This window comes from Gaeumannomyces tritici, assembly GCF_000145635.1.
Source record: "Gaeumannomyces tritici R3-111a-1 unplaced genomic scaffold supercont2.3, whole genome shotgun sequence".
Lineage (NCBI taxonomy): Eukaryota > Fungi > Ascomycota > Sordariomycetes > Magnaporthales > Magnaporthaceae > Gaeumannomyces > Gaeumannomyces tritici.
The window spans coordinates 4,762,446-4,775,340 of NW_008804547.1; the positions used below are offsets into that span (position 1 = coordinate 4,762,446).

The 12,895-nt window shown below is 57.9% G+C and overlaps 5 protein-coding genes and 1 non-coding gene across 6 annotated transcripts; 3 read left to right on the forward strand and 3 right to left on the reverse strand.

Annotated features, from left to right (window-relative positions):
• Positions 1 to 651: 651 nt before the first annotated feature.
• Positions 652 to 3,774, reverse strand: GGTG_06723 (hypothetical protein). The gene is made up of 3 exons (XM_009224545.1): positions 3,223 to 3,774; positions 1,295 to 3,153; positions 652 to 1,203 (listed from the first exon to the last, which is right to left on the reverse strand). The coding sequence occupies exons 1-3, from the start codon at positions 3,299 to 3,301 to the stop codon at positions 859 to 861; spliced, it is 2,283 nt and encodes a 760-aa protein (XP_009222809.1). The 5' UTR covers positions 3,302 to 3,774; the 3' UTR covers positions 652 to 858.
• Positions 3,775 to 5,019: 1,245 nt separating this feature from the next.
• On the forward strand, positions 5,020 to 7,583 carry GGTG_06724 (hypothetical protein; the record flags this gene model as incomplete). Its single annotated transcript, XM_009224546.1, has 5 exons — positions 5,020 to 5,046; positions 5,172 to 6,291; positions 6,391 to 6,897; positions 7,029 to 7,351; positions 7,452 to 7,583. The coding sequence occupies 5 exons, from the start codon at positions 5,020 to 5,022 to the stop codon at positions 7,581 to 7,583; spliced, it is 2,109 nt and encodes a 702-aa protein (XP_009222810.1).
• A 307-nt stretch (positions 7,584 to 7,890) lies between these two features.
• Positions 7,891 to 7,991, forward strand: GGTG_20133. The gene has a single exon. It is a non-coding gene; the product is annotated as a tRNA-Val (tRNA).
• A 424-nt stretch (positions 7,992 to 8,415) lies between these two features.
• Positions 8,416 to 10,501, reverse strand: GGTG_06725 (hypothetical protein; the record flags this gene model as incomplete). Its single annotated transcript, XM_009224547.1, has 7 exons — positions 8,416 to 8,561; positions 8,661 to 8,882; positions 8,963 to 9,072; positions 9,156 to 9,234; positions 9,317 to 9,381; positions 9,470 to 9,753; positions 10,067 to 10,501. 7 exons carry the CDS (start codon positions 10,499 to 10,501, stop codon positions 8,416 to 8,418), a joined length of 1,341 nt encoding a protein of 446 aa, XP_009222811.1.
• Positions 10,502 to 10,939: 438 nt separating this feature from the next.
• GGTG_06726 (hypothetical protein) lies at positions 10,940 to 11,692 on the reverse strand. Its single transcript, XM_009224548.1, has one exon. The coding sequence runs from the start codon at positions 11,393 to 11,395 to the stop codon at positions 11,243 to 11,245; it is 153 nt and encodes a 50-aa protein (XP_009222812.1). The 5' UTR covers positions 11,396 to 11,692; the 3' UTR covers positions 10,940 to 11,242.
• Positions 11,693 to 12,063: 371 nt separating this feature from the next.
• Positions 12,064 to 12,305, forward strand: GGTG_06727 (hypothetical protein; the record flags this gene model as incomplete). Its single annotated transcript, XM_009224549.1, has 1 exon — positions 12,064 to 12,305. One exon carries the CDS (start codon positions 12,064 to 12,066, stop codon positions 12,295 to 12,297), a length of 234 nt encoding a protein of 77 aa, XP_009222813.1. The 3' UTR covers positions 12,298 to 12,305.
• Between the last annotated feature and the right edge of the window lie 590 nt (positions 12,306 to 12,895).

Consider the following 12,895-nt stretch of genomic DNA (forward strand, 5'->3'; position numbering starts at 1 on the left):
CGTATCCTGTGTCTAGGCCATTCCGTTCGGGGGAGCCGACTCTTCTTCGCAACGCCGCCGAGCGGGGGTGCCACGAGGTGCGAGCACGCTGCTGGAGAATACTTGCTGCGAGATAAGGGACTGACTGCCTAGGAAAGCCCTTCGACAACGCAAAGGTTGCCGCGCGGGGGCTGTGTCGCGTCACTGGCGCCTAGTCGCATTATTGCAAATCAGTGCCAGAACAAGGAAACACGGGGTAGTGACGTGTACCTACTGACTTCTCAGCTCCAAGACCCCAGACCCTTGTCCGCCCTTGTTCTGTGGATTCAAAAGAGGTGCTCATGGGCATGGCCTACAGCGGGATGCGCGCTGCAGAAGAGTTCTTCTCCCGGATCATCCATGGCTCAAGGATGACCCCAATCCCTTTGCAAGAACCAGCACCCTTCCCACCCTGAAGACATGGCCTACAGTACAACTCGACCTAGAGCGTATGGAAACTTGGTCTTCCATCATCCTGGCAGTACAGCGTTAACACGCATGCCTGCGGGGTCCGTATTCGTCCATGGATTCACCTTGTCTATGCGCAAGCCCGCCGAGTCGTCTACGATAGCGGCCTTTTTGTCGGCCATTGGTGAGGATTTGGGTTATTCACAAAAGCTGAGAGAACGAGATGCATGGGCGGACCGGAAAATGGATATTCGAGATTCAAGAATGAAGTCGTGTCGTCCTAGTGACCTGGGCTGGAGCTCTCGGTTTCCGGCAGTCAGGGAACGAAAGGAAATGTACAGGGAGAATTGTGAGAAAAAAAAAATCTGCGAGGTCTTGCCGATGCGATCTTGTGGCAATGAAGCCGCGGCTCGCGGGCTCGCGGCGCGTGCTTCAAACGTATGGGGACTCACCATCCCTCATGATCCAGACCTCGCCAATGAGAACCACACAGCCGATAATCATGGCGACGGAAATAATGGGCACGTTTATGCGCGCAAAATCCAGGCCGCGAACGTGGATATGCTTGCGCTGGAGGATGTCCCGCCACAGCATGCCAGCCAACGAGGCACTAAATGCTGTGCTGAAGGCGCCGTAGTTGACTCCAATGGCCATGCTGTAGACTGTCGCCCAGTAGGTCCGCTCTGAGATGTGCGTCTGGCCAGCGCTCGCGATGGAGGCCCACGCCTGCACAACACGGCACAGCAGGATGGTGGTGCCGATATTGGTGCCCGAAAACTGCAGAATAAGATGTTAGCTGATGACAAGTGATAGAAAGCAGGCTAGCCGGGCCGCGCCGGAACACAAGTATCACAATAAGCCTGCTTACATTGCACAGGACCACGGAGAGAAAGCCCATTCCTCCAATCGCGCCCACCGTGCCCGTCTTCTCCACCCAGTGCGCCCAGCCGTGGGCAAAAACGGGCACCCAGCCACTGCTGACGAGAGCCTGAACCAAGACGAACATGGCGAAGGCAAAGGGGACGAGAGCCAGCGGCAGGTGAGCCAGAACCGCCATTGTTGTTGGGAAAGTCTCCTGACACCAAGTGTAACGATCCTTGACGAACGAGGCAAGTGTTACGTTGCTGGGGGCACCGTTGGTATCGGGCTGTTTCTCAGGATCCGCGGCTAGTTCTGCTTCGGTAGGGTTGTCGGCCCCATCTGTCTTCTTCTGAAAGACGCCCTTCTCATCAGCCACGCTATCGCTCAAACCAACAAGCGCACCCTGTTGTGTTGCTGGCTGGATGGCTGTGGAAGCCGAGTTCGGCTTCTCCAACAGGGCTGCTTCGTCTTTGTCTGACATATCGGCACCTGTAGGTGTGTGGACGGCGGCGGTGGGCGACTGCGGTGCCGTCGCGATTTCGTCGCTAGAATCACCGGCGATCTGGTTGGTGGCGGGTGGCTGCGGTGGCACTTGCGCGTGGTGAGGCTCCGGTCTGATAGTGCTGGTTTCGGTCCCAGAGCCAGAAGCCTGATCGGTTTGCTCTCGGGCGGCACGGCCCTCCGCTCGGCGGGCTCTGCCTTCTTCAATATCCTGACGGCCCTTTTTGGCAATCTCGCGCGTCTCCTTCCGATGCAGCCAGCCGTAGCCCATGTCCCAGCAGAGCATAACGAGGGCGGCGGGTAGTGTCACGTAGAACACGGGCTTTTGCTGATCCTGGCCACCTTGCGTGTGCGCCGCGTTGAGAGCCAGCAGGGTGATGAGCGTCACAGCCATGACGATGCCCCCGAAGCTGGCACTCTTCTTGTCAAGGTATGGATTCATGATCTCCTCCAGAGACAAAAGCTTGCCTTGCTCGTTGTTTTCAAGCGCCGCCTCATCGGCATCACCCCTGGCGTTCGGGATGTTGGGATTCACCGGTCTTTTCTCCCTGGCGGCCTCAGGAAGCGCGTGCAAGGTGATCCTGTGGGGAATGAGTGCCGGATCAGGGAAGATTATGTAGAGGAGGAAAGGAAACAGGACAACGGCTGTCACAACGACAGGCACCACCATGTTGGCTGTGTAGTCGATGAACCTGATGCTAAAGGCGCCGGCAAGCACGAGGTTGGTGGGGTTGGAGGAAACGAGAGTAGCGGATGCAATGTTGGCTATGGCGAATTGGGTGTAAATCCAAGCACGAGGGTGTTTGATGTTGCTGGATACGCGCGTCATATAGGCGAGGAAGGCGGTGCCGGAGAGGATGATTGGGTCATTGCCGATGAAGGTGCCGAGGGCAAAGAAGAAGGCGTAGAGGTAGAAGAAGAGCCTATGGCCAACATCGCCGCCCCATATAAGCACCTTGAAAGCAAGGTATCTGATGAGGCCTGAGGCGTCGATGGAGATGGCAATGTAGGCGAGGCTGATGAAGAAGAGCATGATGTCGTAAGGGTGGATGTGATCGGTGCCATAGGTCCCATCTACAACCTCCTTGCGGCCGATGGCCGAAATGGCGAGTAGGAAGATATCTGCAACAAGGGGCGCAGTCAGGAAGTTCATTGGGAACTCCAGCCGGACAAAAGATCCTGGTTTAGTGATGCTTCCGCCATCGTATGCAGCCTCACCGGCGACTTGTTCATGCTGGGCAGAAGACGAGGGCTCATTCCGCCTTGGTTTTATCACTCTTAGAAAAGCCAGTACGTCCAGAACGGCATATGCGAACGGTCGCGGGACAAAAATAGGTATATGAAACGGAAAAAGGACGATCACATCTGTCAGGCGGGTTGTCAACGTGTCAGCCGTGTCGACAAGAGAAAGGCGAGGGCGGGCTGTCAACCTACTCGTGATGACAAAAACAACAAGCGTGACGATGGAGCGCCATTGCTTGATCGATTCGGTATCGAGGTCTTTGGTATCCATGGCTGCGTTGCAAGGAGCATGTCCACCCAACCGGGCAGGATTGAGGGCGTGGGGGCGGCGCGCGCGGGGTAGATATCAATCAACGAGCCCAGGAGCACGGCACCGGGTAGGGAAGCAGACTCCTATTTGCCGTGAATTACGACATCGGGTGAATTGGTGACAAAGGACTGGAAGCAAGGACTGGCAGCAAGGACGAGCTAGTATGTGCTTGAGGGATGATGCCGTTTTAGTGTAAGCTTCCGGATCTCGTTGGGTGGACGTTTGTGGAGCTTGGGCATGTGCCCCACCGTTATTAGCGATGGAGTGCCTGGTGAGTGCCGTAGCTGCGGGCGCTAATGCCAGGTCTGTTCGCCATAGACAGGGAGACCCCCGGAGTATTTACCCTGTCTAGAAACTGCTTGTCGACGTTGGGCACCTTGCGGTCAAGAACGACGAGAGCCTCTGGGCATCAACATTGAATTGTTGCTCTCGGGATTGAGTGCGCAGGAGCAGGAGGTAATTGAGGAGACGAGTCTGAAAATGTAATGTCGCTCCTGCCGTTTTGGACCTTTGGGATTCTTCTCTTGCCGCGTGATCGACCCGCCGGCTAGCCGGGCGATCGGCTGCTCTTCCCACGTTCAACCACACCTATGGAGATGCATGGATGCCTTTCAATTGGTAGGAGACTTGTTTGGAGACACGGGAGGTACCATGCACCAGACTGCCCGTACCGGCAAGCTGGGTGCGTGCTGAATCCTCCATGGCAGAAAATGTCACTGAAACCTCGAGCTCAAGGAGGCCATCATTGGTCCGTTGGCTGCCTTGCATCGTGCTAATGCAGAACCAGCACCCCATCTGACGCCGAGCCCGAATATGACCACCGACAGCCTGCCCTGCTCACCCCGTCGCTGTCAGCGGCGGGCCACATCCAGCGCCAGCGCCGTGTCCATGACGGAAGGGGGCGCGCGGTGCTCGTGGCCACATTGGCCTGTGTCAGCTGCGCCTCCTGCCATTCCTCGGTCCCAACCGAGTCCCAAACGAGCGTCCTGCATACAATCGACGATAGACGGGTGCCTACCACCTATGAAGTAGATATGTCGCGTGTGTCCGATTGACGGTCAGAGCCAAGAGGCTCTGTGTCGCCGCACACTTGCCCCGTCCTTCTTTCTGCACTTTGCTGCCCTTTTCCCCCTGTCCCCCGCTCCGGCTGCCCGATGTGTTTCCCCGTTTCTCGTCAGCTTTCGAGCAACACAGGCGAGCTGCGTCGCTCTCCTCGGGACGTACAAATCTCCGTTGAGTCTGCAACTATTGCGCTGTCTGTCATGACAGGGCCCAAAGACGAGCGTTTAAATCACAGCCCAGGCCCTGAATACCGACTCGTTCTCAGACGCCATCCACGGTAGGCTCAGGTTGGGCAGACATCCATCAGGGCAGACATCCATCAGGGCAGACATCCATCAGGGCAGACATCCATCAGGGCAGACATCCATCAGGGCAGACATCCATCAGGGCAGACATCCATCAGGGCAGACATCAGGGCAGACTCCAGGGCAGAGAGAGTGGCCTGTCGGCTGGGAACAGACGGCCCGCTATGCCGCCTCCCGCCTCTCTCGCGTCAACATCTGCCGGCCTATTACGGACATTTGCGAGGGCAGAAAATACCTCGATGGTTGGCACAGCCCCCGGCGCAAATTCTAGCTCGCTTCCAGTCCTTTGCGCATGGCCGATATCAGGCCAATATGGACCTGGGTCTCGAGCTTTGTACTGTAAGTCTGCTTGGCCTCTGCCCGGGGGCCTCGGATCGGTCGTGCCACGTGTGCGAAATACGATGCCCCATAGGCTAAGACCAGGGCCCCCAAGCCTCGAGACAGCCTAATACCTCCACGCCAAGCATAAGCTAATTCAATATGCCGTTTCTTGGACGCCATCACCAGACACCCTCGTTGCGACCTGCGTGCTCGCACGCAAGGCAAGGTGGCTTCGCGATGCATGCATCGCCGCCGCACTCCTGCTTCCTGCCGTGGCTGCTCTGCATGGAATCGTCCTTGCAAAGATGCACGTCGATGGTGGGTACTGCCCGAAACAACGTGCACATGAAACCTCCACTACGCTAAAAAGCTTGAGTCACCTGGCGGCATGGATGCAATCCGGGCCGTTGGGTCGTCCGGCGGCACGGGCCGGCCGACAGGGTAGACGAAACCCTGATGCTGAATATCACCACCGCTTCTTCATTTTGCAAGGCGTTGGACACCTGGCTAACACATCCCGACGTCTCCGCGCTGCAGGTGCCGTCGACCTGGATGTATATGGGGCCTTTCAGCTATCTTCAATAGCCATCCTAGCTGCCCCCGTGACCCTCCGCAGGTCAACGACCTATTTCGATGGCCCAGGTCGAAACATCATCTTTGTATGGACAGCCATCTTGCTGGCGGGTATGTTGAGCCTTGCAGTAGAGCTCTTTCGCAGCAATCCAGTCCCATGTGCGGCAAATAATATTACGGCTGCGAACTTCCCGTACGGCGAGAAAGCAAGCGGGCTGTGCGGCATCCAGTGCTCACAGGAACTCGGCCCCTTCTCGACAATGCGCCAGGGAGCAACTGGCGAAATTTACGTCATACCCGCGCCAAAACTCTTCGAGTTCGGAACGGCCACGCTTCTTGCAGCCGGGTGCTGCATCATATCGATTTTATCACTTGTTGACATCTTCAACAAGATCCGCCACGACAACCGGAAACGCCACGCCCGCGAGAAGGATGGTGCTACCGAGGACCAGGATAATTCCGACGGAGATAGCAAAGACCTTTCTGAGGGGCAACCCGAAGCCACCATCTCTGGAACAAATGGTGCTACCCAAAGCATGATGGAAAACGCCGAAACCCGTGCAAAGTTCTTGATGGGAGCTGTCGAAATACCGCTGTTTGCTGCCGCCATTCTTGCCATCCTCGTTATAGGCGAGAGGAATTTTATGAGCCCGGAGCTTTCGCATGGAACCGAACCCATGGAAAACGTTGGTACGCAGACTCATTCCATTTCACATGCCCTGCCTCCCAACCAACCTGCCACATCACTCACTCACGCTCACCATTACTACTCTTGCCTCAACGTATCAGGTCAATGGGCGCCGATCGTGACCGCTGGTCTTGCCGCTATTGGATCGCTATATTTGCTCGGGGAAAGCAATCTGCGCAAGTGGAGAATAAAGAACAAGTGGAAGTTGCGCCGGAGGCTGTCGAATGCAACTGCAACAACTGCCACAACTGCTCCAACATTCTTCACGAGGCGTCAGAGCAGCGCCACTTGTGCTCATTGCCAAGGTCACCTTGAAAGCCCAACGGACGTAAGGTCTGATTCAGCAGTTGGGCCGCCAGATAGGGGAGGTGCAGAACCCACCAGTGGAAGCCGAGACAGGATCAACGAGGCGCTATCTCGCTTCGCAGACATTCTAGGCACAGCAAATCCAGGCCAGAAATCTTTCCGGGAAGGGCCCGCTGCCGACTTCCCAGAGACACCCGGAGAGAGATTTAAAAATTCCAAGTTTCAAGAAGCCAAGTCCAAGTACGACGATATCTCGCGGGATCGGCTCCCGTCGCGCGCGCCCAGTATCCGCACAGCCATGTGTGAGGACGGAGAGGCCCCTGCATCGCCCAAGACAGATGACTCGTCAAGGATACCAACAGCCGAAAGATCCTCTTCTTCTCGGCTACCTCGGATCGCGCGCCGGGATGACTCGTCGATTCCAATGCTGAAGATACAAGCGCCTTCGCCTTCCCACTTCCCGTTTCCTCGTGTAGGTACGCACCCGGCCAAAAACCAGGGCGGATCCTCCTCAAGACCGGCGACCGAAAGGGGACGGCCAGGCGCTCGACGCCATACTTTGGAGGTACCTTCGCTGGCGCAGCCCGGGTCTTCATCCTCCACGAGCTCAAGCCCTACAGAGACTCACCGCTATCAAGCGCAAGCTTCTTCCGTCCCGAATTCATCGCCTCATACCTCTCCAACCAATTCCGCTGCAGAGACTTGTTCCCTGCCCTCCAAGCCATCCCCCACACATGGTTCACAAAAAGAGCCGAAGTGAGGCTGGAGAGGCAAGCAAAGAGACAACGCAGAGGAACCACATATATCCCAAGGCCCAGCGTCAAAACCGCAAAGCAATTTTCACACAATTGGCCAGGAAGGCTCTGAGGTTACCGCTTATTCTTGGGGCAATGGGGGGGCGGCGTGCGTCGTCCCGCTCGCAGGCTGCTACCTACGCGGCCGCCGCGGTGGCCGTCGCCACCATCGCGGAGAGGCAGGCGGCGGTTAGGCGAGGCTTAGGCGAGGAGGGTCTAGCTAGACCAACTTCCCAATATGATCAAAAATAGACACCCCCCGGTGACATGATGGGCGATCGATTTTACAACTCCCCCTTGCCTGCCGAGTCAGTCAAGCATTCCATACCACTTCCTTCCCCTGAACCCCCTTTTTTTTCCTTTCCTCCTTTTCTTGACAGGTTGCGGGGCGGCTTGTCGACATGGGCCTTTCGCCGACGCCCCTTTTGTTATTCCTTAATCGGATCCCACAACCGCCTTCGTAGGGCGACCGTGAGCCAAGGCGGCACAACAAGCACAACTGGTCGAATGGTGTAGTCGGTTATCACGTGAGCTTAACATCTGAGGGATCCGTCCCTAGGATTACACGCTCAAGGTCCTCAGTTCGATCCTGGGTTCGATCATCCCAAACTTGCCTTGTTTTTTTTGTTAGAGGTGGTGGTGTTCTACTCAGTGCAGATTTTCTTGATTTTTTTTTTGCCCAACTTTCCCAACCAGGCGTTGCGGCGCTGGGAGCTGGCTGATTATATTTTACCTTTGCCATCCAGCTTAGATAGATACTACGGCCTATGGTCCCAAGCGGGAGCGGGCATATATGATTAAGAAACCCTGGGGCAAAGGCCGCTTAAAGTAACAAGTGGACTAGAGTTTCCATGAAGACGAGGATCTCCCATGCGAATGAACATATCATTTCATACTCTAGTCTTTAGCATTCAGTCGTCTACCTGGTCGTAGGTATTTGAAGCTCCTAACTATCAATGCCTTCAAGGCATCAACTCATCAAGTCATCAGCCCATAACATACCCGACTCAATCTCTCACCATGGCCTCAAGCCTTGCCAAAGGTCGCAGGCTCTTTCAGAAAGAAGCCAGACGGCACAGCAAACTCGGGATCTACCATGTCCCGCATCTTACCGACCGTATCCGCAACCACGTCGTATCCAAAGTTGAAGCGGAACGCCTCGGCCTGGTCTTCTACAGCAACGCCAAACACGCATCACCTGGGTTAGCATGCAAGTCCCCAAATTTCAAACAAGCGGTCCGACGACACCCCGGACTGTCAGGCGCACGTACTGGGGACCGCCTCAATCGGGATGTAGCGGGCGGCCTCTGCGGCGACCTTGTGGGCCTCGTCCTGGCCGGCGTTGCTGAGCACCTGCAGGGCGCTGGCGCGGCTGCGGCGGACGGCCTCGAAGACGGCGAGCCGCGCGCCGACGGACTCGGGCGCGGCGCCGGCCATGGCAATGCCGAGGGCCACTCCATCCTCGATGGCCTGGGCGCCACCCTGGCCCTGGACTGTGAATGGAGAGAATGGCGTCAGTCGGCAAGTCGTCATCATCACCGGTTACGGAACGAGGTCGGGTCGTTTTGCGTACAGGGAAGCATGGGGTGCGCCGCGTCCCCCACCAGCAGCATCCTGCCCTTGGACCAGGTCGGGAGCGGCGCGCGGTACAGTAGCGGCCACTGCTTGAACTCGGTCGCCTTGCTGCGGAATTTGAGTCGGGGGGTTCGTTTCAGCGTCGGGAACCCCAGGATCTGCGAAGAGAGAAGGACAAGGAGAGGCCCTACGCAAAGAGCTTGAGTAGGCTCGGGTGGAAGTCGGAAAAGGTCTGGACGACCTGGTCCTTGCTCACGGCGGCATGCCAGTCTGCAGTTATGCTTGATTAGCCGCCGACCGAGGCCCCGGCAACATTCGCTCCTGAGGAACGGGCGGAGGGGTGTCCACCTACCTTCTTTCTGCTGTGACGACACGTCGTCGCGGTGAAACAGGGCGACAAAGTTGTAGACCTCGTGGCTGATGGGGGGAGATTAGTTCTGTTTTTTAGCCTTTGATAAACCCACCCCCGGCAGACAGCGAACGACGAGAAAACAGAAGCACAAACTTGCGGCAGGTATAAGACACCAGGCGGCGCGAGCTGTCGACAAAGTGGGTGACGGCGCCGTGGGAGCGCTCGCCGGCAAAGGGCCTGGTGTCCGGGTCGGCCTCGAGGGCGGCGGCGGGGATCAGGAAGCGGTAGCAGAAGTTGTACTCGCCGGCCGGCAGGGCCGGGTCGTGGCGGCCGGCGACGGCGGTGGGGGCGCGCGAGTGGATGCCGTCGGCGGCGACGACGAGGTCGCCCGAGACCACGTCGCCGCCCGCGAGGGTGACGGAGGGGGCATCGGGGTTCTTTTTGTGTTTTGCGTGTGTGTTTTTTGGCCCGAATCAGCAACTCATCGTCATTTCCTCGACGGGACGGGGGGGTTTGCCGTTTGCTGTCGCCTCTGTCATCCCCACCGTCCCGTTCCGCCGTTACATCGCTCCCTCTTGGTGGCTCCATCGCCACGCCCCTCCTCCGCCGCCTCAATACGGCCGCTAAAAATACAACGGCCGACTTTTGACTTTTTCCCTTCCCGCGTTTGCACCCAACACACCGACCGGCAATTTCCCAAAACGGCCAAAAGCAGACAACATCATATCGAGAGAAAGCAGCACCACTCACATAGCCGACCACCTGCGCACCCAGCCTCGTCTCCAGCACCCCCCACCCCTCGCCCCCGCCCCGGCCCTCTCCCTCGCCCTCAGCCAGCCGCCGCAGCTCCTCGTGCAGGTCGACGCGGTGGGCCGCGAGCCAGGGCGCGCCGTAGACGGCGTCGACGACGTCGGGCCCCTGCTCGACCTCGCGGACCGTGGCCAGCGAGCGGGCCTCGACGAAGACGCTGCGCCGGAACCGGACGAGGCGAGCGCGGTCGGCGTCCAGGCCCCAGGCCAGCAGCGGGCGGGTCGCGTTGGGCGGCACGTGGATCGCCGCGCCCGTCTCGTTGTCGAAGCGCGCCGACCGCTCCAGCACCACCACGTCGTGGCCCGCCCGCCGCAGCGCCGCGGCGCAGCTGAGGCCTGCGATGCCGCCGCCGACGACGAGGACTTTGAGGGGCATTTTTTTTTTTTTGGTGGGGGGTGGGGGCGGGGAGGATCTGCTCTTGTAGCGATGGCAAATGTCCCGGGGGTTGCGTCACCAAAAGGCTGTTGCTGCTATTCTTGGCTAAGCGACGACGCCTCGATGGGTGTTGTTATTTTTTTCTTCTTTCGTCGATAGCGAAATGCCAGACCATCATCCAATGTCCCCGACCCATTAGACGGCCACAACTACGGGACGAAGAGGTTTTTGTGCAACCCGACCTGCATCCCAGTCTTGATCGCGTCCCTTCGGACGTCCGTGGCCAACTGGCGCCATCCTCGCGCAGCGAGCTCCTATTAGTGCAGCGTTTCGACCACCAGGGAGCTGAGCATGCACAAGAAGCAGCCGAACTGCAACCTAGCTAATGCAGCAGTTGAAAGAATCGATGCTGCTATCGCCGACGTCGCTGGCACTTTTCCCTTCTCTCTCTCCAACGGATTCTGGAAGCTGCTGCCGCAGTGTCGAGAACCAAGGACCATCCATGGTCGCAACCCTCCCCAAAAAAAGGGAGCTGAAGCGGACAATCTGGGCCACATCGAGAACGACAGAAAACGGCTCTCCTCCTCGACGGCGATCCGACAGCTACAATCTCGGCTCCTCAAATTCGGGACATCTCGCCGATAGACAGGCACGCATCTCAGATCGCGGCGGCCAAGGGCACGTTTTGTAAATGGCAGGGGGGTTTGCTGGTTGCCACCCGCTTCGATGCAACACGAGTAGCTAGCACGTGCGCACAGCCTCCTCCCCTCCCTCGGCTGGCAAGAGAAATACTTGTGTAGAAAGCTTCAGCTTCGATTCGATGACGGCAAAAAGCATCGAGCGGCGCCGCAAGCTCAGCTCTGGCTTCGTTCGCTTGACCTCCGCCCCCGCCATTCCCACTTCAATGCCATTGACGATCAGGACAGCCCGGTCACGCCCCTCCCGCCCTCGTATAACCTAGTCAGGGCGCGAAATTCTCCGCCCGCTTCGGCCCGGCTTGGCCGGGCGCTTTCGAGCATCCCTTGCGAGAAAGAGAGAGATCATTGCATTGACGAGCGGTTCGGGGTGCCCAGCTTCAGCTCATCTCTGCTGTCAATCTCTTTATCTCTATCGCTCCGATCCCCATCGTTCCACCAACCGCGTCACAGGCCATCGGGAACCTGACGCATGCAAGCGCGGGTGGATGCTCCGGGTGTGTGGGGTCTGTGAGACAGCCAGGGCCAGGGCGGGGCAGGGCACACCTACCGAGGAGCCTAATCAGGGACAGGGAGATGGGTGTCAGCTCGAGGCGGCGGCTAGCCCCTGCAGCATGCAACAACCACCACACACCGGACCCTCGACTTTCCGGACCCGTCGACGCACCAACAAGTTGGAGGACCGGGGCGGACGACAAAACAAACCGGCGGGATAGATACCGTCTCAGCCATTTGCGGACAAATCTCCCCGATTTCCTGGCATCTGTGTGTGTATGTATATGCCTTGTGCCTTGTTCTTGTTGTTCCCTGGCACATAACCGGCCGCGATTCGCAACCCATGCCACGACGCCCACCGCACACTGCATAATGCCACGACGGGATAGTCCCGTCGTCCAAGGAAAGGACAAGACTAGAACCGAGGAAAATCCGGGCCTGGTCGGCACAGGGATGGAGAGGGAAATCAAGCCCGCCCGAAAGCGAGAGAAGAAGAAAAACGGGCGAAAGACAAGACCAGATGACGGAGTGCATGAGAAGATCCTGCACATCTTCCCCACGGGAGAGGGGTCGCGGCGGCATAACGGATCGCCTAACGAACCCTGAATTTTGTCCTCTTTAGCAAGAGCAGCATCGTCCGCGGTGCTTCCTTGGCGCCTAGGTGGGATGGATACCTTGGTGCAGATTGCTTCGATGGCTCGCTGGTGGCGCTTGTCAAACAAGTTCCGACATCTGTCTCTGTTTGTCCGTCATATTCAGATGCAGCAGAGCCAAGAGATGGGAACAAAAAGAAAAGCAGGTCAACCGCCTCCTCCCGTCAGCCCGGGTGCTGCTCACGAACGACAACACACACCCCCGGCCTGGTGACGACGATGGACATGGGACCCCCTCCCAAACGGCTTGAAACCCAAGCTGAGGTTATCCCGTCTCACGGGGGCCGACAAACCCCAGTGTTTGTCCAGCGTTTCCCTTAGAATCCCCCGCAGCTATGCATCACTTGGCTTGCATCCTGCCTTGCTGTCGCTTGCTTTCTGCGATAGGGCTATTAGTGGATGAAAGTGAAGGTAAAGGCGCCTCCCGTCCGCGCCAACGGACGACGGCGGCGATCTCGAATTGATCGAGAAGGGAAGCACAGAGGTGAATCCAAAGACGAAAAAAAATACGCCTCGCGTAAACTAGAGATGTGGGAACACTGTGGGGGGGG

What these genes read in the sequence shown, in the direction of transcription:
- GGTG_06723 (XM_009224545.1), bottom strand. Translation starts at nt 3,301, where the DNA reads ATGGATACCAAAGACCTCGATACCGAATCGATCAAGCAATGGCGCTCC. An exon ending in TGTTGTTTTTGTCATCACGA is followed by an intron (nt 3,154 to 3,222) that starts GTAGGTTGACAG and finishes CCCGCCTGACAG; the next exon opens with ATGTGATCGTCCTTTTTCCG. An exon ending in TCTCCGTGGTCCTGTGCAAT is followed by an intron (nt 1,204 to 1,294) that starts GTAAGCAGGCTT and finishes CTTATTCTGCAG; the next exon opens with TTTTCGGGCACCAATATCGG.
- GGTG_06726 (XM_009224548.1), bottom strand. Translation starts at nt 11,395, where the DNA reads ATGGCGGGGGCGGAGGTCAAGCGAACGAAGCCAGAGCTGAGCTTGCGG.